The sequence below is a fragment of the Myotis yumanensis genome, unplaced genomic scaffold (assembly GCF_028538775.1).
Source record: "Myotis yumanensis isolate MYYU_CA2020_CCGP unplaced genomic scaffold, mMyoYum1.0.hap1 SCAF_1, whole genome shotgun sequence".
Lineage (NCBI taxonomy): Eukaryota > Metazoa > Chordata > Mammalia > Chiroptera > Vespertilionidae > Myotis > Myotis yumanensis.
Window position 1 is genome coordinate 39,507,658 of NW_027223752.1, and position 25,921 is coordinate 39,533,578.

The 25,921-nt window shown below is 37.9% G+C and overlaps 1 protein-coding gene across 1 annotated transcript in view; it reads right to left on the reverse strand.

The window, feature by feature from the left end:
• Positions 1–2,510: 2,510 nt before the first annotated feature.
• The window catches only part of HIF1A (hypoxia inducible factor 1 subunit alpha), a 61,126-nt gene continuing 37,715 nt past the window's right edge, over positions 2,511–25,921 (reverse strand). The window contains exons 5-15 of the mRNA XM_070418812.1: positions 23,289–23,401; positions 22,479–22,681; positions 18,182–18,288; positions 16,966–17,113; positions 12,650–12,870; positions 11,694–11,980; positions 10,309–10,431; positions 9,753–10,177; positions 5,486–5,594; positions 4,287–4,413; positions 2,511–3,795 (exon numbers count right to left, since the gene is read on the reverse strand). Coding sequence (XP_070274913.1) covers positions 3,644–3,795; positions 4,287–4,413; positions 5,486–5,594; positions 9,753–10,177; positions 10,309–10,431; positions 11,694–11,980; positions 12,650–12,870; positions 16,966–17,113; positions 18,182–18,288; positions 22,479–22,681; positions 23,289–23,401 — 2,015 coding nt within the window. The 3' untranslated portion in view covers positions 2,511–3,643. The remainder of the gene's footprint in view (positions 3,796–4,286; positions 4,414–5,485; positions 5,595–9,752; positions 10,178–10,308; positions 10,432–11,693; positions 11,981–12,649; positions 12,871–16,965; positions 17,114–18,181; positions 18,289–22,478; positions 22,682–23,288; positions 23,402–25,921) is intronic.

Genomic DNA, 25,921 nt, shown 5'->3' on the forward strand with positions numbered 1-25,921 from the left:
CCCCCCCCGCCAAGATATGTGGCTTAGTTTATTTTGTTCGGAATATTTTGTTCCTATAACCTCAGGCTATAGTATCTAAGATCTGGCATTACCTATATAATTTGTCCATAAAAGTAATTTGCAGTTACTTCTCGATACAGGGATTCACAATGATTTTTCTGCTTCTTTTAAATATCTTTTTATGCTTTTTTAAAAATTGAGAATGTATTACTTTTATAGTCAGAAAAATAATAGCAATTTCATAAATATATATGGAAGAAACACAAAGCTATTTTTTAAAATTTAAATATACAGTATCATTAAAACAAAGGCAAGGTTAGTTCTGTTTCATATTAGAGTCAGAAGACCTAAGTCTGGCATTTATTACCTTTAGGGCTTAGACCAGTGGTTCTCAACCTTCCTAATGCCGCGACCCTTTAATACAGTTCCTCATGTTGTGGTGACCCCCAATTTCATTGTTACAAATTGAACATAATTAAAGCATAGTGATTAATCACAAAAACAATATGTAATTATATATGTGTTTTCCGATTAGGCAACCCCTGTGAAAGGGTCGTTCGACCCCCAAAGGGGTCGCGACCCACAGGTTGAGAATCGCTGGCTTAGACAAATCATCATTTGAGGTCTAAATTTCTTCATCTGTAAAGGAGATAGATTAGAAATCTTTATTATTTAAAAAAATTTTTTTTTTAGTTGATTGATTTTAGAGAGAGAGGAATGGAGAGAAATCCATTTGCTGTTCCTCTTATTTATGTATTCATTGATTGATTCATATGTGTGCTGACCTGGGATTGAACCCACATTCTTGGCGTTTTGGGAAGATGCTCTAACCAACTGAGTTATCCGGCCAAGGGGTAGAAATCTTCAGAGGAATCTAGCCCTTACAACACTATTTAATGTTAATAGAGGAATATGCAAATTTGTCCCTTACAGCATCACTTCACCACAGGATCAACAGGCTGCGTCCCCGTCCTCTGCTCAGGCAGCTCCAAGGCCCAGGGTAGGATAGGATAGGACAGGCGCAGGAATGGAAGAGCGAAGTACACCCGGCGAGGGGCGGGGTGCAGGCGGTGTGGATCAGAGCCCCACCCAGACACGGGAGGAGGGCAGTGGCGGTGTTGGTGGGGAGGAGTCCGGGACGGAGTGGAGGACGGGTCCGAGGCCTTCTGGGCGGAGGCGCTCCTGCTTTTGGGCAGCAGCACCGGGGCCTTGCGTGCCTCGGCCACCCTTGCTGGGCCCGGCATCCCGGGCAGGGAATGGGAGCAGGACAGCCACGGGGAGAATGGGGAAGGGGCGGGGGGGGGGGGGGGGGGGTGAACACCTGGCTAGGGCTGAGCCCTGGGCTGGGGGTTAACGCCTCCCTCCCCCCAACGGAAGCCTTAAGAAGGGAAGGCGGGAGGGAAGAACTTTATAGAGTCAGTAGAGAGCAGTTAAAGAAGGGGATGTGTGAGTGAACTGTAGGAGCTATAATGAAAATCAATTATAGTTGTGTACTGGGGGCAGATTTTAAAAGGAGTCAGAAAAGAAAAAAGATAAATGATATTGAATAATTAGGCAGGTAGATAGATATTAAAACAGTGGAAGTAAGTAGAGAAGGATGTGGATGTGGAAGAGGGAGGGAAGAAAAGTTTTAAAGGGGAGCCAGTATAACTTAAAAGGAGAATGGGAAGAAGGAAGAAATGCGCTAGGGACCAAAGCAGGTCTGAGGAAGTGAAGAAAAGAATTAAGGTGGGAAGGAAGGAAAAGGGTAGGGAGGGTAAAGACAAAGGAAAGAAGGAATGTGGGGAAGGAGGGTAGGAGAAAGATGGGAAGGATGATGGGACAGAAGTAGGAAATGAGGAAAGAAAAGTTTATAAATGATGAGTCAGTAGGAAAAAGTGTTACACAGAGAGAAAAATTGTGACAGGGAGAAGCCAATAAGGAAGTCAAATACAATTGTGTATGAAGGGGTTAAGATTAAAAAAAAAGTTAATAGGGGAGACCAGGCCAGCAGGGGAGGGCACTTAGGGGGAGCAAGCAGGCAGGCAGAGTGGTTAGGGCAGGCAGGCAGGTGAGTGGTTAGGAGCCAGAGGTCCCAGATTCCGAGGGCTCCCAGATTGGAAAGGGTGCAAGTCGGGCTGAGAGACACTTCCCCTCTCCCCCGAGTGCACCAGGCCTCTAGTGTTACTGTAATGTTTAGGATTCATTTCACCCATCCCTTTCATATTAAAATTACTAGAGGCCTGATGCATGAAATTCGTGTAACAGTAGGCCTTCCTTCCCCTGGCTGCCGGCACTGGCTTCCCTCTGGCACCCAGGACCTGGGCTTCCCTCACAGTCCTGGCTTCATCTGGAAGGTTGTCTGGAAGGACGTCTGGTCTAATTAGCATATTATGCTTTTATTATTATAGATTTTACTTGAAATAACCAATCCATGCAAATGTAATCTTCATAAAATACTTAAATTGTTGGCAATTTTAGGAGTTGGAGGTATTGAAATAAACATTAACATAAAAGCTGATCAAGGAGGGCCTGGTCCACAGAAGATGTTTATTTGAAGTAACAAAACAACACAGTTAGTGTTAGATCCAACCACAAAGAGCAAAAGGAATGAAAATTTTGTACAATGCACATAGAAAAACAAGATATTTACTGTGACAACTATATATTTCTAAAATAATACCTCTAAAATCACTCAATTATTGAAATCTATATGAAAACAGGATGTTAATCGCGACAAAGTGCATAAAACCAAACATCAAATTTTGAGCAAATTAACATACTAGGCAATTTTGCTAACAAAGCATGATTTTGTTTTTGTTTGTACACAATCTGCTCAAAACATCTTTATACCAATAGGGTGGGCAGAACATTTAGGTTTAATATCAATTACACAATATTAGCATAAATTTCCACAACTACAGATAGGGTATTGTTTTTTTATTGAGCTGGCAAAGTGACTATACAAACATCAAATTCATTTCTCTGAATTGAGAATTTTATCCAAATAAATGCCACATACCTTCCAGATATATGTATCTTTCTATATCATGTAAATGGCTTTACCCATTTAATAATAAACCATACAAGCATTTAAGAATCATTATATGATTAACAATGTCATGTTCCAGGTTTAACAATTTCATAGGCCAAAAACAAGTTCTTAAAAACTAGTTTTATAAATGCAGTATATATTGCATGAGTAACTGCTGGTATTTTTTAAGAAAATATATTGTGCAATTGAGGCTACCATGTACTGCTGGCAAATCACTATTGTTTATGTAAATGTGAAAAACTGAGTAAAAATTTTTCAAGCTGATCATGATGAAAGGTTACCGCCTTCTTAAAAGATTAAATGGCATCTTATTAAAAATAATTCGATAAGGGACAAACTAGGTCCCTAGCCCAAAATAAATAAATAAAAAGGTGCATTTTAAAAATGATGCTACTGCAATGCAATGGTTTAAATACCAAAGAACTGTGAAAATGTGCTGTCTGTGATCTGGCATGAATGTAAATTAAGTAAAGGGATCAAAACTGAACTAACAGAGTTTGTGCAGTATTGTAGCCAGGCTTCTAAAATTAGATATAGAAAATATAAATAGACTGCTTTAGGTAATGAGCCACCAGTGTCCAAAATAAAGGAATGAGATTATGAAAAAGCTCAGTTAACTTGATCCAGCGCTCTGAGTAATTCTTCACCCTGCAGTAGGTTTCTGCTGCCTTGTATAGGAGCATTAACTTCACAATCGTAACTGGTCAGCTGTGGTAATCCACTCTCATCCATTGATTGCCCGAGGAGTCTACATGCTAAATCTGGAAAACAAAGAGATATCTAAGTATTCATTCATCTAGTCAATGGTTATTATTAAACACCCACTATGCGCTAAGCATTGGGAAAATAAGGCAAATAAACTCTTTCTGAAAGGGTTTTTAGTCTATGGTGTAAAACTGTAAACCATCGCTATGTAAACAAGTAAGTGCAATCAAGTGTTACTGGTGCTATGTCAGAAATGTTCACAAGATACAAGGAAGGACAAAGGAGTGCTAAATCAATTTAGAAAAAGGCATAAACATTTACAAGGTTTAGCTTCTATTCAATATTAATAATACATAGACATATCAAAGATAATTACTAAAAAAATAAAGTTCCATCTTGAAATAGCTGTTACAGACATTAGGTAAAATGCTACCTTAGTTTTTAATCTTGCTAAGGAATGAAAACCACTCTCACTTAGAACAAAGCTCTTAAATAAAAAGCCATATAATTCTCCTATTGATATTCAGGACAAAAAGAATAAACTAACCAGAGGGTATTAAAATAATAGTCTTTTGCTCCATTCCATTCTGTTCATTAGATTTGCATCCTTTTACACGTTTCCAAGAAAGTGATGTGGTAGTTGCACGATCATCTGGCTGCTGTAATAATGTTCCCTAAAAAGAGGAAAGTTATTTCAATTTTACTACGTTCAGTTTTTAAAAAAATCAAAAACTTTGATATCAATGAAAGTTTAATAACATGGAGAAGGCAGGCTTCTTAAATCAAATACTGCCCCAAATTGTTTTTAATTCTTTCTCTTACCACTACTAAATGATCAAGACATTTATTTGCCACACATTATGGCTAACAACTTCTCTATAAATTCTTTCCAGTTAATCTTAAAATATCGGTATGGGTTACAAGAACATTGACTTAACAAAACTATTGTGTTTTGGGAATAAGAAGGGGAAATTAACTTAAAGGGAAGAGAACAAGACTGGTGGTGATGTTGGGTGGAATAAGGGGAGAACATCACATTTTACTCAAAATACATCTGTATTATCTGAAATTTTTACACTGAGAATGTATTCATTGTCTTTGTTTTTAAGAAAGTGTGTATAAAGTGAAAAAAACGACCAATGTTTAATTCTAAAAATACAACTTTAGTATTTAGAAGAAACAAGGAATTATCTATATATATATACTAGAGCCCCGCTGCACGAAATTTGTGCATGGGGTGTGTGTGGGGGTGTCCCCTCAGCCCAGCCTGCACCCTCTCCATTCCGGGACCCTCAGGGGATTCCGACTGCCGGTTTAGGCCCGATCCCAGGGGGGGCAATCGGACATCCCTCTTACAATCCAGGACCGTTGGCTCCTAACCGCTTACCTGCCTGCCTGCCTGCCTGATCACCCCTAACTGACCCCGCTGCCAGCCTGATCATCCCTAACTGCTTCTGCCTGCCAGCCTGATCACCCCTAACTGCCCCCCCCTGCCGGCCTGGTAGCCCCTAACTGCCCCCCTGCCGGCCTGGTCACCCTCAACTGCCCACCGCCCCCTCCGGCCTGGTCGCCCCTAACTCCCCCCAACCCCGCCGCTGGCCTGGTCGCCCCACGCAGCCTGCCGTTCGGTCGTTGCATGAGGGTGTCTCAACCAATTTGCATATCCCTCTATTATTACTATAGATGTAACTTATAAAGAGAACATTAGCTAGACTAGAAAAGGCAAACACATACTCTTACACTTACAATTCCTACTGCTTGAAAAAGTGAACCATCATGTTCTATTTTTCGTTTTCTTTGAGCATTCTGCAAAGCTAGTATCTTTGGATTTAGTTCTTCCTCAGGAACAGTAGTTCTGAAAGAAAAAAATTTAAATAAAAATGTGGTTGTTTTATTATTTTTTAGAACTATCCAAGTAGCTTTTTTCAACAAAATATATTTATACTAGAGGCCCGGTGCACAAATTTGTGCACAGATGGGGTCCCCTGGCCTGGCTGACAATTGGGGCTGATTGGGGTCAATAGGGGCCGGCTGGCTGGGGGAAGGGACCATGGGAGGTTGGCCAGCAGAGGGAGGTTGGCTGTGGGAGCACATTGACCACCAGGGGGCAGACGCTCAACACTGAAGCTCAATTTTCAGAACAAAATATCCTAAAATTTGCATTTTTCTTTCTTTTTTTTAAAATATATATTTTATTGATTTTTTACAGAGAGGAAGGGAGAGGGACAGAGAGCCAGAAACATCGATGAGAGAGAAACATCGATCAGCTGCCTCCTGCACGCCCCCCACTGGGGATGTGCCCGCAACCAAGGTACATGCCCTTGACCGGAATCGAACCTGGGACCCTTCAGTCCACAGGCGGATGCTCTATCCACTGAGCCAAACGGGCTAGGGCTGCATTTTTCTATTAATAGAAGTGAACTAGATTGATATCTTTATAAGTCAAAAACTTAAATATTGGCCTTTCATTCCATCTAATATAATTCAGATAATCTCAGGACTACTGTGATAAAAAATTAATTTCACACTTGCATAGCATTTTCAGTTCATAAAACATTTCATGTTCATTAGTTCATTTTAATTTCACTCCAATCCCAAAGATAGTGACATATATATATAATACCCATTTTATAAATGAGAAACCTGAGGCCCATTAGGTAAATATCTCAGAGTTCCACTGCTAATTAGTTGTGGATATGGAAGTACATTCTAGATCTCTTTAGATCCATGCCCTCCCAGTGATCTTCCTACTAAGTCAATTTGCCTCCAGTATTGATATGTTATCAAACCTGCATCTAAAATTAATATTAAATAGTGAAGAACTACTTGGTGGGTCAAATACATCAATTTTATCATAGCTACTTTGTCTTCTCAAGAACTCCCCCATTAATACATTAATCATAAATGGCTCCTTGCTCTGTTTCACATATAGTTGAGAATGTATATGGGCAAGTAACACACTGAGTGGCCAGATTATTATGACTGGCCAGATTATTATGACCACCCCATCAATACAATGAAATGAATTAGTTATGCAAATAATAATAATAATAATGATAAAACCTTGAGAGTATTTTCTTAGGAAGTTTTCAATATTCAGTATTTTTGGAAGTGTCAATGAAGTACTGATGGGGTGGTCATAATAATCTGGCCCATCATAATAATCTGGCCACTCAATGTATATTACTCTATCTCAGTGGTTCTCAACCTTCCTAATGCCGCGACCTTTTAATACAGTTCCTCATGTTGTGGTGACCCCCAACCATAAAATTACTTTCGTTGCTACTTCATAACTGTAATTTTGCTACTGTTATGAATCGTAATGTAAATATCTGATATGCTATATGTGTTTTCCAATGGTCGCAACCCACAGGTTGAGAACCGCTGCCTAACTCCTTCCTACATGCAGTTTTGTAAAATGTCCAATATACAGACAGGCAGGTTTTAAAATTCTTACATAACTATATTATCTTTATGATGTATAATTCAGTGTATAGTGTAAACATCACCTCAGTAGTACTTTTTAAAAAAATGATTTTAGATAGAGGAAGGGAGGGAGGGGGAGGGAGAGAGAACGGGAAATATCCATGTGAGAGAAAAACATCGTCACCTTTTGGTGTATGGAACAATGCTCCAACCAACTGAGCCACACCGGCAAGGGCAGTAGCAGTACTTTTAATGGTTATCTTTAATCTTTACTATAAAGTTGTCTGACTTAGTATAGCACTTTGATTTTGCAAATAACTACCTAGAGAAATAGTAACGAAAAAGCCCCTATAGTTCATAAAATTCATGTCGTAAGGTATTTAGTGCATACTATAGTGGAACTAATGTAAAAAAATATTGTAACATGATTTGATACTAAGACTTTGGTTTTGACAACTATATAGTTGTTCAGAAAACTGAATATTCATAGTCTCCTGTAGCTACTAGTCAACTGTAAAAAGGTCATTGTCATCACCATTATATTACTACTAGAGGCCCGGTGCATGAAAATTCATGCATGGGGGGTGAGGGGGGTGGGTGAGAGTCCCTCAGCCCGGCCTGCCCCTCTCACATCCAGGAACCCTCAGGGGATGTCCTACTGATGGCTTAGGCCTGCTCTCCGCCTAAGCCGTAGTCTGGCCTCCCTCTGCAGGAGGCGACTGGGTGGATCAGGGGAAGGTGCTGCCCCCATCACCCCGCCACCGCCTCCAGCCTCCCTCTGCTGGAGACAACCAGGCCAATCAGGGGAAGGTGCCGCCCCCATTACCCTGCTGCTGCTGCTGCTGCTGCTGCCGGCCACCACGGCTTTGTCCGGAAGGACTTTTGGCTATCCAGTATAATTAGCATATTATGCTTTTATTATTATAGAGGATATTCATTCATCTGTCCACACAATAACCATTCATTGTATAGCTACTACACAACAGGGACTGAATTAAGTATTAATACCACTAAAATGTCAACAAAGACACTGTCATTGCCCTAAAGCAGCGGTCACCAACCAGTGGTCTGTGGACCCACAAGGTTGGCGACCACTGCCCTAGTGGAACTCGGAGTTTAAAGTCAGTTGGTAACATAGTAATTTATAAAGTAATGTAAAATGCTCCTTTTTATATCTAAAGCTCCAAGATCTTTTCTTATGTCTAGGAAAAGGCCTCTCCCAGCATTCTAGATCAAAGAAAGCATTGATTCAAGGCAGAAGCAATATGCCATGAGCCCTGGCTATGGCAGTGCCTTTTCCCATTGCTACTGATATCTGGATCAGTCTAGGCACAGTAGAAAAAGAATCATTTTTCTCCTACACACACTGCCCCACTGACTAGCTAAAACTTATTTCCTGTAATTAGAGCTTTAAATTTAAAACATGTTAAGTCCCATTACAAATTATATACATAAAGTATAACTTAAAATGTGTTTGGTGTCCAGATATTTGCTTAAATTTACTCCATAGAAGCAATGTCATAAAATCAGGCTTAGATTCCTGCTGTAGCTCTTAAAATCCTATTTAACCTATAAAATATAATGTTCTATAAATAAGTAATGAAAAATATGCCCAGCTGGTGTGGCTTAGTGGTTGAGCGTTGACCTATGAACTAGGAGATCACGGTTCGATTCCTGGTCAGGGCACATGCCCGGTTGCAGGCTCAGTCCCTAGTGTGGGTGTGCAGGAGGCAGCCAATCAATGATTCTCATCGATATTTCTCACTCGCTCTCTCTCTTCATCTCTGAAATCAGTGAAAATGCATTTTTAAAAAATAAAAGCAATTATAACATAACTATACATAAAATTTAAAAAGAAGTCTTATAAATATCTATACTGAATACTGAGGACTGAAGACCTTCAGGCTCACTGTGGAATTGGAAATACCCTGAAGTAGGAAGGACTTTTTTTCAGGTAAGCTAAATAAGTGCTCCATAAAACAGAAGCAGTGAGAATAAACTAGCCTGATTTAACCAACCATAAGAAACCAAGCCAGCCCTAGTTGGTTTGGCTCAGTGGATAGAGTGTTGGACTATGGACTGGAAGGTCCTGGGTTCAATTATGGTCAAGGGCATATGCTCAGGATGTGGGCTTGATCCCCAGTAGGGGGCGTGCAGGAGGTAGCTGATCAATGATACTCTCTCATCATTGATGTTTCTATTTCTCTCTCCCTCTCCCTTCCTCTCTGAAATCAATATATATATACACACACATACATACATACATACATACATACATACATAAAACACATACCAAGCCAGTTTTTGTACATTTACAGAACTTACTAGCTAGATTTTATTTTTAGAGGTATTAGAAGACCCTACATTTAGATAGGTGATGACTATTTTAGAGAAAATAAACACATAAGCTAATTTAGAAATAGTTCCTAGAGTGCTTGTTCTAAGTTCAAAATTTCTTATATCAATTTTATGTACTTTAAAGCATATTACATCAGAAAGTTTGCTACATTTAGAAATAATTTACCATCATACACATTTTCTAAAAAATAAAAGAACTATAACTTTAATGTTACACATAAATAAATACCTTTGACTCAGAGTGATAGATAACACGTTAGGGCTTCTTGGATGAGATTTTTCTGTCTGTTCTATAACTCCTTTTCCTGCTCTGTTTGGTGAGGCTGTCCGACTTCGATTATCACTATACGGTGATGTTGTGGTACTAGAAGTTTCTTTAGGTACATGGGTAGGAGATGGAGATGCAATCAATATTTTAATGTCTTCCATACCATCTTTTGTGAGTGTTTTTAATTCATCAGTGGTGGCAGTGGTAGTGGTGGTGGTAACAGGTGGTTCTTCCATTTGAGTCAGCTGGAATACTGTAACTGTGCTCGCACTTTGAGGGCTTGTAGAACTGCTTTCCAATGGTGACAACTGATCAAAGGAACGTAACTGGAAGTCATCATCCATTGGGATATAAGGAGCTAACATCTCCAAGTCTAAATCAGTGTCCTATAAAACAACAAATGTATGAGTTTTTACAATGGCCGCATCGTACAAAAGAAAAACAAGTTAAACTCAAAGTCATTAGACTAAAAATTTAATAAAGATTAATGTAAAATATAATAAACAAATTCATATACCTGAGTAGAAAATGGATTCTTTGCTTCCGTGTCTTCAGCAAAAAGTTTCTCAACCAATTCCAACTTGAATTCATTGACCATATCACTATCAACATCAAAACAATACTCACTGGGACTGGTAGGCTGTAAAAGGAATTAAATGTATTCACTTTCCCAGAATAAGCCTCTGTGTTTTGCTAGTTGTTAGAATTCTCCAACCAGATCTCAGACAATACACAACAAAGTCCATTTGTTCTATCAAATTTCATCTAACTAGTGAAAAGTTAAATTTTTGAGCTTACACTTTTAACAATTTTTGCTAATACAATAGCTTCCCCTTATCTGAGGTTTCACTTTCTGCAGTTTCTCAGTTACCTGTGGACAACTCAGGTCTGAAAACATTAAATGGGAAATCCCCAAAGTAAGCAATTGGTAAGTTTTAAATTTTGCATTGTTCTGAGTGTAATGAAACTTTGCACTGTCCCACTATGTCCTGCCATGGACATGAATCATCCCTTTGTCCAGCATATCCACACTATATACACTACCTATCCATTAGTCATTTAGTAGCCATCTGGGTTATAAAATCAATTGTCACAGTATTGCAGTGCTGTGTAACCAGAGATTAGGATGTGTTCTCCAGAAGGCTATGAGATGTCAAATCTCCTACTTTTAGCTTGCCAGTTTTGATTCCATAAATACTTAATATGAAATTATTTATCACCTATTAAAACTTATTTGTGCCTCATTTATCAAGTCATCATATTCAGATCTGTTACCCAACTCTTGAGCATATTTTTAGATACAGGAAGCTCTAAAGTTGAAGCACTCTAGATTTAGAAATAGAGCCCTATGTGATACCTTTAGTCTTAGCCCAACCTTGCCCTTAAAGAGAACTTTTATTGTGAGAGAACTTGCATAAAAAACAGTTATTACGTATTTACTCTATGTTAGATTCGGTATTTTCATGTTATACTTACTGAAAATTTCAAAATAGTAATGGAAACTGTACTAAACTGGGCAGAGCTTAGGGTCCTTTTGCTTTTAAGCCTTTTGCTGCTGGACAATTCTCCAACTCAATGGTTAATATGTATGGGCTTAGACCTATCATAGGCACACACAGTTTTTTCTCTGTGGATGTCTAAATTCAAGTTTTTTATTTTTGTCTTATTGATATAGAGTTTTTCCTTTAGATTTCTGTTAAGCCAGTTCTTTCCCATGTTCCACTAAGGTCCAAGTCAAGCTCTTAACAATTATTGCAGTCATTTTCAAGTGCTAAAATGCACAATAACAAAATCCATGACATGTGGTTCAAATTAAAGTTTGAATAAAACCTACAAATACATTCTTTCCTGAACATTAAAATCTGAAATTTATCCTTTTTTTTATTACATCACAACACCCACCTCAGGCGAACTTTGTCTAGTACTTCCATCAGAAGGACTAGCAGGCTGATCTTGAATCTGGGGCATGGTAAAAGAAAGTTCCAATGACTCTGGATTTGGTTCTAATTTTAATGCAACTTCCTCATTGAGCGCAGGGTCGGCACTACTTCGAAGTGGCTCTGGAGTTTCAGAGGCAGGTAATGGAGACATTGCCAAATTTATACTCTGTAATTTTTCATTAGATGAGGGGAGCATTACATCATTATATAATGGAACTTCCTCAAGTTGTTGGTCATCAGTTTCTGTGTCTGTAGGGGAAAAAAAAAATCAATTTAAAGAATATCTAGATTTTAACATATATAGAATATGTCCCCTTTTACCAAAGGTTTGTCTAGTTCGCTCAAACAACAAAAATGTTAGCCAATTTTTCTTAATCAGAAAGTTTACAGATACTATGGTATAACCATAAGTCTGAGTTATCTTTCTAACCCACTACTGACAACTCCTATTAATTTACATGACATAAAAAAACCAGTAATTCCAACCATTTCTTCATTAAAATTTACCCTAGTTTGAAATTACAATTTTCATTTTTAATGTTTGATATTGGTATGACTGCTTATTTATCCTTTAATGCAACTATACCAATTGCAATATAATTTTGCTAAATCGTGAAGAAAATATGACAGAATGTAGAAATAGAAGAGTAGCTGAGAAAAATTAAAGTGGGGAGAAGAAATACCTTAAGGACACTTTGAAGCACAATTTCTAACAATGTGACAAAAACAGGAATGCTGAGAAATTACAGAGGCAAAATATTTAAGCAAATACTTTTAAGAAGACTATGAAAAATGAAATATATAAGACCATGATGTCCAAATGATTACCAACAAAATATGTTAGCATCAAGTTCAGTTAAAATGGGCTTGCATCAGCAGACACAATTTAGGCAATTAACAAACTAACTAAAGACCCACCATTGCTGCCAAAATCTAAAGATATGATTGTGTCTCCAGCTGCCGGGGCCAGCAAAGTTAAAGCATCAGGTTCTTTCTTAAGTTTATCAAAGAGGCTACTTGTATCTTCTGATTCAACTTTGGTGAATAGCTGAGTCATTTTCATATCTGAAGATTCAACTGGTTTGAGGACACACTCTGTTTGTTGAAGGGAGAAGATCAAGTCGTGCTGAATAATACCACTGTCAAAAAGAGAGATCAGTAATTCTTAAATGAGCAGTTGACATAATGGGGGTAGAGGAAAAGGGACACTTATCTCTTGAACATTTTAAGATCTTGTGACCTAATCTCTCATTCATTTAGGGTTGAAAATACCAATATGAAATAAAGACCTATTAAAATTCACAGTATAAGATAATTCAAATATTTGACTAATTTCAATTAAGAAACTTCAGCTATCCTTTTGGGAAGAGTAGTGGTGACAAAGAAATGTAACAGTCAAGTACATAAAAGACATAAATAGACCTTCCTAATTTTTATGTTGACTCATATAATGAAATTGGCACAGAAGAATTCTTTGGCAATAAGGATGGTCCTAGAATATAAAGATATATAGGTAAATGACTCAGGTCTTTCTTTCTAAGAGGGATGCCATATTTTCTTTAGTGGTAGGAAAATGATATCGTGATATCACCTGTGGGGGTAGAGTTGAAAAGAGATAATAAACAACTCCATATTCATTTGGTTTAAATATAAATGTTATTGCTCCTTTCATCAACAAATAGTATTTACTATGTGAAATAAACTGATACAAAAATAAAACATCCAACCCACGCATGTCAAACTCAAAGGCTAACACGGGCCAAATAAACAAGGTTTAAGTTTATGCAGGCCGCAAAAAACAAAAGCTTCAATTTTCATAGAAACATAGGATTATTTTGATAGAGACGTGCTGAATACAAAGGGCTGAAATAAAAGAATAATCGTTAACATAAAATAATAGAACATTTTAATAAAAATTATTTTTTCTTGAACATAAACTTTCCAGACACTGAATAACTGCACAAATCAATAAGTGTAACGCAAATAAACCTATTTTGCCGTAACCTGTTTGGCTCAGTGGATAGAGCGTTGGCCAGCGGACTGAAAGGTCCCAGGTTCGATTCTGGTCAAGGGCATGTACCTTGGTTGTGGGCACATCCCCAGTAGGGGGTGTGCAGGAGGCAGCTGGTCGATGTTTCTCTCTCATCGATGTTTCTAACTCTCTATCCCTCTCCTTTCCTCGTTGTAAAAAACAAACAAACAAACAAACAAACAAAAAACCTATTGTTCTCCGAAAGCAAAATATTTCCTGTTGCGCATACCAGACAAGTCAGTACAAGACTAATGATGTGGCAATCTGCTTTAACTAGTATTGCTCGAATAAAACACACACACACACACACACACACACACACCCTATCTAATAATAGACAAACATGGTAATTAACCGTACCTCCGACACGCTTCCCATGGGCTAATCAGGGCGATATGCAAAGTAACTGCCAACCAAGATGGCGGCCAGCAGCCAGGCAGCTGAAGCGAACAGGAGGCTTGCTTGCTCCAGTGATGGAGGAAGCGAAGTTTCCCCGCCTGCCGCTGCCAGCCTCTGAGCTGCAGTCTAAGAAACAATGTTGCAATTATAGAAGCTAAACAAACCCCAGAAACCTGCTTTCAGCCAGTGGGGCCTCAGAGCTGGAGTTGCAACAGTGTTTCAATTATAGAAGCCAAACAAACCGAGGTCTCAGAGCTGGAGCCGAGCCTCAGAGCTAAAGCCGGCTCTCAGCTCCAGTGACAGCTATAGAAGGTAAATAAATCCCAGAATAAAAAAAAAAAGAAAAAAGAAAAAAAAGGAGAGGTTGGGAGTTTCAGTCACCCGCCAGCCTGAAAACGGCCCTTAGCCCCTCACCCAGACTGGCCAGGCACCCCAGTGGGGACCCCCACCCTGAAGGGGGTGTGACCAGCTGCAAACAGCCATCATCCCCTCATCCAGGCTGGCCAGGCACCCAAGCGGGACCCCCACCCTGATCCAGGACACCCTTCAGGGCAAACCAGCCGGCCCCCACCCGAGCACCAGGCCTCTATCCTATATAGTAAAAGGGTAATATGCAAACTGACCCTAACAGCAGAAGGACTGGGAATGACTGGTCACTATGACACACACTGACCACCAGGGGGCAGACACTCAATGCAGGAGCTGCCCTCTGGTGGTCAGGGCGCTCTCACATGGGAGGAGCTCTGCTCAGCCACAAGCCAGGCTGATGGCTGCCAGTACAGCGGTTGTGGTGGGAGCCTCTCCTGCCTCCTCAGCAGCGCTAAGGATGTCCGATTGCAGTTTAGGCCTGCTCCCTGCTGGCAAGTGGACATCCCCTGAGGGCTGCCAGGCTGCCAGAGGGATGTCTGATTGCCATCTTAGGCCCAATCCCCCAGGGAGCGGGCCTAAGCCAGCAGGTGGTCATCCCCTGAGGGGTCCCAGACTGCGAGAGGGCACAGGCTGGGCTGAGGGACGCCCCCCCGAGTGCACAAATTTTTGTGCACCAGGCCTCTAGTATATATATATATAAAAGGCTAATATGCAAAGTGTCCCCTCGGGAGTTTGATTGGGAGACGGGGAGTTCGATTGCTCGCTATGCTGAGCGCTGACCACCAGGGGTTAGCTCGGAATAAAGGAAGGCCCCAGCCGGCAGCCAGAAGGCCCTGATTCAGCCTTGATCACCAGCCAGGACTAGGGACCCTACCCATGTGTGAATTTTGTGCACCGGGCCTCTAGTTATGTTTAACAGGATATTGTAAAAATTAAGTTACAACATTTTTTTTTTAACTACTTTTTTGTTTAAAATATATTTTATTGATTTTTTACAGAGAGGAAGGGAGAGAGATAGAGAGTTAGAAACATCGATGAGAGAGAAACATCGACCAGCTGCCTCCTGCACATCTCCTACTGGGGATGTGCCCACAACCCAGGTACATGCCCTTGACCGGAATCGAACCTGGGACCTTTCAGTCCGCAGGCCGACACTCTATCCACTGAGCCAAACCGGTTTCGGCAAGTTACAACATTTTTATTGAAACATTTCTTACATACCATTATATTGGCTGGGCCGCAAAAATATTCATTGTGGGCCGCATGCGGCTCGTGGCCCGCAAGTTTGACATGCTTGAGCCAACCCTTTCCTTCAAGTTTATAGAACACCCAACCCTTTCCCTCAAGTTTTATAGACCAGTGTGAAAGTAAATGTGCAAACAAAGTAATGATTGCTAAAATGGAGAAGGCTTGCTTCAGAGAGGGGCCCACAAGCTGAAACTTGGACTCAAATAGTATTTGTTAGGTAGACTGCGATGAGGGGGGAAAAGGGCATTCCAAGTAATTGATTCTTATGTAATGGGAAAGTCACCAAAACTCTTTGGCACTAATATTAAAATATTAAAGGATGGTGTCAGAATTGGCAAAAATAAAAACAAATGACCAAAGTCTTCCTAGCCATAGATGTTAGAAAGAGGGCTGCAATTATGAAAGCATGGGTGTATAGAAGGTAATGACAAGAAATGATGCTCTGCAAGTAGGTGAGGCTTTATCATGGAGGTGACCAAGGGATCTTTAAAACAATTCTAAAGAAAATGAGATGAGCAGGTATATACATGCAAGAAAAACCAGCGTGGTAGTAATGTGGAAGATGGACTAAATGGGGGCATTTGAAACTGATCAAATGAAAGATTCGTTTATGATATCTATAACATTCACAAGCCCATCAGCTAAGGGAACAACTCAAGAATATTCAAGAACCACGTATCACATTATACAGCCTTTTATAGTAATCTCACATAGAATTTAATTTAGTTCTCATATAACCTTTTGAATTAAGTATTATTATCTCTCAAATATGAATGAAATTCAGAGAAATGAGACTTTCCCAAGTTTATGGAGAAATGACAGAGCTACGACACAAACCTAACTATTCCAAGGCCAGTATTGTTCCTATAAAAATAACATAGCTGTTGTGAGATAATACATGCTGACAGCTGTATGACTAGAACAAACTAATCCATAGATTTGGTATTTTTTTAAGGTCTTTTAAAAAATAGGAGTGAAAAGAATGGAGATAGACAGCTATTGGTAGTAGTGGAATCACTGTAGAAAAGCTGGCCTGGAAACACAGATTACAGTACTGAAAACCGTAACTAGGTAGAAATGAGAAAATAAAATTCAGTTAATGTTGAAAACCTTCTCTCCCTTTAAAAGTAGAGTATCCAAAAGAGTTATTACTTATTTTCCCAAAATATTTATTTTCCAAGCTTACCTCACAACAAAATTTACGCAGACAATGCACTGTGGTTGAGAGTTCTTAGTGTTATATATGACAGTTGCTTGAGTTTCAACCCAGACATAACCACCTCTTTTGGCAAGCATCCTGTACTGTCCTGTGGTTACTTGTCCTTTAGTAAACACTAGGAGTAAAATGGAAAGAGTCATGCAGAGAAAAAAACAACTGAACTGTCAATCAAATGGATGCTAAATGTTGATTGTTGTTTTAGAAAAGGAGAGATGTTTACATTAATGGAATCAGTTGTAATTGTTTAAATTGAAAGAGAAAAAGCCCCAGCATAGCTGAAAAGGTACCCAATTTTATTCTTCTAACCCCCAAAATAAATTCCTGTCACTTTAAATAAAATCAAAGCCAGGAATGAGGGACAACAGTGACTAAAATTCCTTTACTGACTAGAGAATGAATAATAATCTCTAGCAAGAACGTTCAAGAAAGAAGTATTGCTCTTATTTTCTTAAATTCCCGCTATAGTTTCCAGATAACCAAAGATGCTTCAAATAGCTATGCTAGCATATTTGAACCTCAATTGATATGCTGAAGTCTTTGGCACTTTAAGCAATCTTAATTACTGATTTGGGAGAAAGTACTAGAGAAATAGTAAAGATGATATTATCATGAATATTGGTGGCCATTTGGTAGTTCATGACTAATCACATTCAGTGACATTCAGGCATCCCCAATCATACTGGGAAGTCATTTTCAGGTACAGATTCAACAGGCAAGTGAAAAATTCCAAAGTTTTACTTATCGTGGAATATTTAAATAATGTTTGAGTAAATTTGAAAAATGTATCTTATGACCAGGGTACTTATTACCACTAGTACATGCTGTTAATCACCTTCACTTCGCTAAACAATTCACTTCATCGCACAATTATTTTCTGAATGCTTTGTATGAATTCTGAAAATGATGCTACAATATCCTGCAATATATTTTTTGAGCCTTTGTATTTAAAACACCTGGGAAGTTTTCGATATCAAATGATTCTGCTTTAACTAGTATTGCTTGAACAAATATAAAGCATAGATTTAATGGTTAAGATCCTTTAGGAAGAGTTTTGTTAAGATATATCTAGAAAGACTGGTTAATATTAACCAAAAAGTTAAATGTACGTGGCTGTATGACCAAAAAGTAAAGAGACTGAAAAGAGTTAAAAGAGAATATCAATGAGTTACTCCATTGTGCTTACTATCATGATGAGTTTTGGTCAGATGATCAGAGTCCAAAGCATGATAATATTCATAAATTGAGCGGCCCAAAAGTTCTTCTGGTTCATATCCCATCAATTCAGTAATTCTGTTAAATAAAAAATGTAATAAGAAAAAAGAGAAATTAACTGATAGTGAAAAACTTTCCTTCTTTATGGTAATGAATATGCATTAATCTTATGAACAAGTGAATTTTAAAAAATAAAGAGCATTTTCCTTTGCTGAAAATAAATTTACATCTCATCTTTAGTAACTCTGCAGTTACTAAATATGGCACCATCTGTTTCTTTTAAGTTCTCTGGATTCACCCTGTTATCTAACCCTTTAATCTCTTTCATTCAAACACGTTACCTAGCTTTATCACAGTGTATTGTATATACTTTTGGTAACAAGACAGGTTATTAATAAATAGATATGAAGTACTGCAAAATTAAATGGCAAATGTCATAAAGGTAGTTACTAACACTTAATTTAAAATATATAGATTAAATCCAGAACACTATCTTGCCATAAAGTCAGATTCCTATGTGTGTGTGTGTGTGTGTGTGTGTGTGTACACAAAATCACATTCTTCATAAAAAAGGTCCACTAGGCAAGGCTTCATTTTGGGGGATCAATATCCACTACAAAATTTCAGTATCATTAACCAAAGCGTATCTACATTAAATGGGAATAAAGGAATACCTATTATGTTGGTTTTAGAAGACGCTCTTGTACTTCATTTTGGAAATTAATTACATGAAATCACAGGAATTCATTTCAGATGAAACAATGCTATGAAACTGAAAGTTGACTAGAACAAAATCCTTCTGATTTTCTGGCAGTTCCTTTAGGACAGAGACTAAATCTTACTATTCTCTGTAACCACAGTCTGAAATGGAACCCTTTTCATGGGAAAGAGAAAGCTCTTCTTAGCACTTCTTAGAAGAGAAATGTTCTCTTCTTTTCTGAAAGCAAAACATGAGGTAAGCTTTTTTATTTCTCAGAGTTTAGATTTCAAGGGACTTTCTGAGGTGTAAACAGAGGTTCCATAACAATATTAGTGTGTCCAAAAATACCACGCCCTCCCCCCCCAAATGAAATCACACCTCAATTTTAATTACAGAAAGCACATAGGGAAGATATTTTTCTCCTAAGAAATGTGTAAAAATAATACTGTTTTTTTTCACACTTTAAGGAAAGATCTGTTGTAATTTATTCCAAAACAAACAAACAAACAAACAGAAAGGTGATTTGTAAACAAAACAAAACAAAACAAAAATTAAGCCAACTCAAGCCAAAATCCAAAATTCTTTACAAAGGGACCTCCCTAAACATGTCTGCACTAGGTGGCAGCATTTCAAAGGAAACCATTGTTTTAAAAAAACCCACAACAGCCTTCTTTCTTTAAATTATGCTTTAAAAATAATTTTAATTGGTCTTCTGTAGCTTATACTAACTAGTATGTTTAAATAATATTCCCATGAAATTAATTTTTTCATTATTTATACCTTTATATGTCTGTATGCCTGTCACTGTTCTAGGTATGAAATGGAAAGACAAAATTCAACATGTGGCTAATCTTCTAGTACACTTACCATACTACTTAATAATGTGGTAAGCATAGGAATCAGAGACACCACCCTTACCCACAAGAAGGAATGGTGGGATAAAGGATGCTTTCTATAGGAGATTTATGAGTTGAGTATAGAAGAGAGTCAAAGAGAGAACAAAACCACTTCAGGAAGAAGATACACCACAAGCAAAGACAGAGATGAGAAAATGCTTGGCACTGTATAGCGAACAAAGACTGGTGTGGTTAGAGGGTCAAGCAGAAAGAGATGAGGCCAGAAAAGTAGGTAGGAGAATCAGATTAATGAGGGTCTTGCATATTATGTTAATAAACTCTGATTTAATCAGATGTCAATCAGTGCTTCTCAATCTGAGTTGAGATATGTCTACCACTAGGGATGCAAGATGTCAAAACATACTAGTAAATATTTCCCTAGAAGGCCAATTTTTTTCATATTGGAGGAAGAAAGGTAAAAAGTTAACTTTAGAGAATTACAAACCTTATATTCTGTACCAAAAAGGAGAGGAGTAATCCAGAAAATCTGATAAAAGTATTTTTAGTGGACTAAAAAACCTGTGATCTAAAACAACTATGCAGTGTACCACTTATTCACTGTAAGTGTCTGGAGGGCAGAACTGTTAATCTTCATTTCTACTTTAGTGCCAGTTACAGTGTCATGCACATAGTAGGTGCTCAAATTAATGTGTTGAATGATTGTAAGTGGAAATCTGTATAGTAAATAATAGCTATTTATGGGATATTTTAGATGTGAGAAGTTTGATGTGTTAGATTTTACAATTTTTTATCTTTGTTCTTAGGGGTTAGAGATGTGAAATTCTTACAAAGAACTCTAAGCAGAAAAATAACTAGTTAAACTCAAAACCTTACTTCGCTGAATTCTAAACTGGCTGTCTTTACTCCTCTGTCATGATCATTTTGTTAACTTTCTGAAATAACCTTTCTCTTTCTAGCTTCATCACTTTCCTTTTTCCCAGCCTACCCCTACACTTTGTTACTAAATTCAAAAAATAAAAAAATAATTCCTCAAAAAAGGAGGACATTTCTGTTTTATCATACATTCACATGAATACTGCCAGTAAATGCCATAAAATACTTCTTAGCTCTATCTTCATTTTTCTTAAAAAGTTGACACCAGAGTTTGTGAAGCACTCATTATGTGTGCTAGGCACTCAACAAACTCTTTTGATCCTAGTAACAGCCTTTTGAAGTATGACCCTCATTTTAGCTAAGAAACATGAGATTTAGAACAGTTCAGTTCTAAGACCAAGGCTACACTGCAAGTACCAGAGCTGCAGGCCAGGACTGAATCCAGGATTAAGTGATACCAAAGCCAGCACTCTTTTTTTTTTTTTTAAATATATTTTATTGATTTTTTACAGAGAGGAAGGGAGAGAGATAAATAGTTAGAAACATCGATGGGAGAGAAACATCGATCAGCTGCCTCCTGCACATCTCCCACGGGGGATGTGCCCGCAACCCAGGTACATGCCCTTGACCAGAATCGAACCTGGGACCTTTCAGTCCGCAGGCCGACGCTCTATCCACTGAGCCAAACCGGTTTTGGCCAAAGCCAGCACTCTTAACATTTCCTTGTCTAATGGGGTGAGACATTCTTAACTACATTATGGCTAAATGCTTAAAACTGGCTTTCTCATATAATCTTCACAATGACCAATAAAATAGGTATTACTAAAGTTGAAAAAACTGAACTAATGAGTCCAAGATCATTTCCAAAAACGGCAGCAAAGTCAGGACTTAATAGTCTAGCTACAGAATCTATGCCGTTAGCCATAGAACTTTTTAGTGAAAAAATAAAAAAAAGGACAAACAGGCAAATAATCATAACAGTAGAATAAATGCTATGACAGAGATATATAGAAACATGGGGAGTGCTCTGGCTATAGGTGTAGGAGACACACCAGAAGGGGTTCGCCCTCCTACTGATTAATCTGGAGAAGTGGGCAGAGGCCAGATCATAAATATCCTTGGTTGGCCGGAGGAAAACCGGTGCCAGCAGCCAGGGGAAGGAAGGCCTATTGCACAAATCTTGGTGCAACGGGCTTCTAGTTAAGTATAAAGAGGGTAAAAAAAAAAAGGATGACTTCCAAATTTTTGCTGGAGTTATGTGCCTACAGTGGTATATTTAATCATGATAGGTATTATAGGAAGAAAGCCAGTTTTTGAAGTTAGTAGTGCAGTTCAGTTATAGAAAGATTTAGTTTACAATATGGTAGAGGATCTATCCAGAAAAAAAATTAAATTGGTAATTAAATAGAAATATTTAAGAATATAAATTTGGAAATGGCAATAGAAACCATAGGCAGGGATTAAGCTGCTCAGGAAAAATCCACAGGGCGAGGAGATGACCAAACACTTTTCTTTCTAGTCCATAACTAAAAGTAATCGATCCTTCCTCAAATTATGTATTGTGTATCTTTGAAATATATTTATTTTCTCTATAAACTAATGAGTCCCTAAAGGAAAAAAAAAAAACCTCATCTTAATAATTTCTGAAAAGCATGTGGTAACGTATTCATAGTACAAAGTATTCAATGTGGCTGAACTAATCTACAAAGTTAATATTACTGAGTTCTAGGATGTATCATGGTATTCAGCTTAGTAGGAGTCTTTACTATAAAATAAATAGTTTTTTAAAAGTTGTGAATTAATGACAATTTTCAAGTTATATTTTATATCTCACTTACCTTTCATCACAATAAGAAAATTTCATATCCAGGCTGTGTCGACTGAGAAAAGTCTTGCTATCTAATGGAATTTCAATATTTGATGGATGAGGAATGGGTTCACAAATCAGCACCAAGCACGTCATAGGTGGTTTCTTATACCCACACTGAGACTGGTTACCGTTGGTATCATACACATGAATATGTCCTGTGCAGTGAAGTACCTGTGTATGAAGAAAAAGCAGTTTTTTAAAAATATACAATGCTAGAAAAAAACAAAATACAGCAATAAGTAGTTGAGTCTGATATGGCAAGTAAGCACTGGTAAAAATTTACTGTCATTAGTAGATAAACTATATTTCTGAAAATCAATAAATGTTTTCCCTACAACCACCCCTGGCCTACTACCTCAGGCCTCACAGTTTAATTACTCTTTTTAAAAATCTCCTTCATACAACAAATCTGTGCTGATTTTTCATTCAGCTGGTCATCATAGCTGTGTGATGGTTATTTCTTGCTTTAATGACATCTTTAACACAGAGCAAAACAAATGATACAACAATGAATTAAAAATTGAGTTCTATAAAGATTCAAACTCTGAATGGTTGGCAAAGCCAACTGACTAAGTTAGCTCAGTAAGCCAGTGTCAATTCACATTATGCCTCAAACTGGCAAATCAATGCACTGTTTGGATGTTAAACCTGCAAATGCCAAGGAACAAATCTAGGTTTTCCCTCACAGTGCTAAAGCTACTTAATACTAGCAATGTCAAGATGCATGAAACTCTCTATAAATCAAGTGCATCACCACTCACAAACCATTTTTACTTACCTTCCATGTTGCAGACTTTATGTTCATAGTTCTCCCCCGGCTAGTTAGGGTACACTTCATTCTGAGAAAAAAGCTTCGCTGTGTATTTTGCTCTTTACCCTTTTTCACAAGGCCTAAGGAAAGCAGGAAATAAAGTTTAAAAACTTAAATATGCAAATTTGTTACAGTAAGAGTAGCACACCTGGGAGCTGTTCAATTAAACATCCCACCATGAACAAAAAAAGTCACACTCGCTTTGCCCACTCCAACACATCCAGCAACCTAACACTCCAAGTCAGTACTGGATTTGTAACAGCAGTGATTCCGAGTTGGTAGGAATCAACAGTTGAGTAATAGCAGTAATCATTTCACATTCAAGCCAGTAATATTGGTCAAATTGCAAAGAAATATAAATGTGGTATGAATTTGTCCGCAAACTATGCTATCAGTGCATAAGCAAACCCCCAAAGAAGGAACTTCAGCAAACTCTTCCAAACCTTTACTAAATCTATTAGTTCAATTTATAATAAGTACTCCATTACTTACAGAACTTCTAAAATAGAAAATTTCTTCAATAGCAAATAAACATTTTTATATATCTGATTTTTCCTTAAATCGTTCTATGAAGCAGGCAGGAAACTATTTCTATCTTGTTACTAGGGGGAAAAAAGTAAATGACTTTTCAAAGCCAAATTGGAATTAAATCAATTCAGGTCTATTTACTCATATTCCAAACCTCATATAACTAAAAAAATGAGATTACAACACTCAAATAGCAACTTGATTTCTTATCTTCATTCATCAGTCTGATTTAGTATTTATTATTCAGGAACTGGACTAGATATTGCAGGCAATACAAAGATGAATAAGACACACTGCTTTTCCTGAAGAAGTTAAACATTTAGATGCAGGGAAGTTAACGACAATACAATGCAGAGTTAAGTGCCCAAGACTTACAAGAACGCTCTAAGAAGTATAGAGAGAGCTTACAGGGGTGGGCAAACTTTTTGACTCAAGGGCCACAATGGGTTCTTAAACTGGACCAGAGGGCCGGAACAAAAGCATGGATGGAGTGTTTGTGTGAACTAATATAAATTCAAAGTAAACATCATTACATAAAAGGGTACGGTCTTCTTTTTTTTTTAGTTTTATTCATTTCAAACGGGCCAGATCCGAGGGCCGTAGTTTGCCCACAGCTGGCTTAGAAGATAACTTCTAGTCCAGGGGAAATCAGGAAGTTCTTCTTAGAAAGAGACATTAGTATTTTGACAAGTAGAGATGAGTTGAAGGGTATTATTCCAGATAGAAGGAAGAGAAGGAAAAGCACATAGGTGGGGAAAATAGCACATTTGGGCACCAGTACTACAAAGTTGAGTTTGGCCACAATATAAAGAAAAGAGTAATGAGACAAAATTAGAAGAGAAGGTTAGAGCTGTAGCTCTGGAGGGCTACAATGAATTCAGCCTTAAATATAAAACATGGAGTTTCTAAAAAAATTCTGAGGTGGGAAGCACAATCAGGAACTTAAATAACATTAATCTAGCAGCAACATATAGGAAGTATAAGAATTAGAATACATGATGGTAATGAGGGACTGAACAGTAGCAGAAGAAGGATGACAAAAGATAAATAAAAAGGTAGAACCTATAAAAACTTAAAAATTGATAAGAAGTAAGGCAGCAGAGAAATTTTAAGATTTGAAGATTTTTAAGGCTAGTCTATTGAAAAAAAAGTGTCAAGTGGAAAAGAAACAAGTAAAGATAAATTTTGACCGGGTTAGCTAGAATGTTAGACTCTTGAAGAAGAAGAGGAGTGATAGCTCAGACTTATAATAATGGAACTAGGCAAGTTAGGGCAGTCTTGGTGCTAACACAAGTTATTTGGATTTACCTAAATAAGGATTTAATTTGCCCTCCTTAGAAGTGTTTGAGAATGGATTTTAAAGAGATGCCACACCCCATACTGGTCTTAGTTATGGTATAAGGCAGTGATGGCGAACCTTTTGAGCTCGGCGTGTCAGCATTTTGAAAAACCCTAACTTAACTCTGGTGCCGTGTCACATATAGAAATTTTTTGATATTTGCAACCATAGTAAAACAAAGACATATTTTTGATATTTATTTTATATATTTAAATGCCATTTAACAATGAAAAATCAACCAAAAAAATGAGTTCGCGTGTCACCTGTGACACTTGTGTCATAGGTTCGCCATCACTGGTATAAGGGCATGTGTGTGGAGGCTGATGGTGGCAACAGTGATCCACATGCAAACTCTTTGGGGTATTTTCAGTCCTTTATAATCTAAGCTTAAATTGGATTGACCTTTGAAACCCAAAGCCGTTGAATTAGGACATGAAGATAAATTTAAACACCAAGGTAGTAGAAAAGTACTAGTATTTTCCTAATGGAAGAAACATTTCTAAAGAAATAAATTTTCAGCCTTCTAAAAATAAATCATATTTTATAATATCTTATGAAATCTAAAGAATCTTTTTAACATTTAAATGAAAGAATAATAGGATTGGCCCTGGCCAGGAGCTCAGTTGGCTACAGAACTGCCCCGATATGCCATGGTTGCGGGTTCCATCCCTGGTCAGGGCACATACAAGAATCAACCAAAGAATGCATACATAAGTGGAACAACAAATCGGTT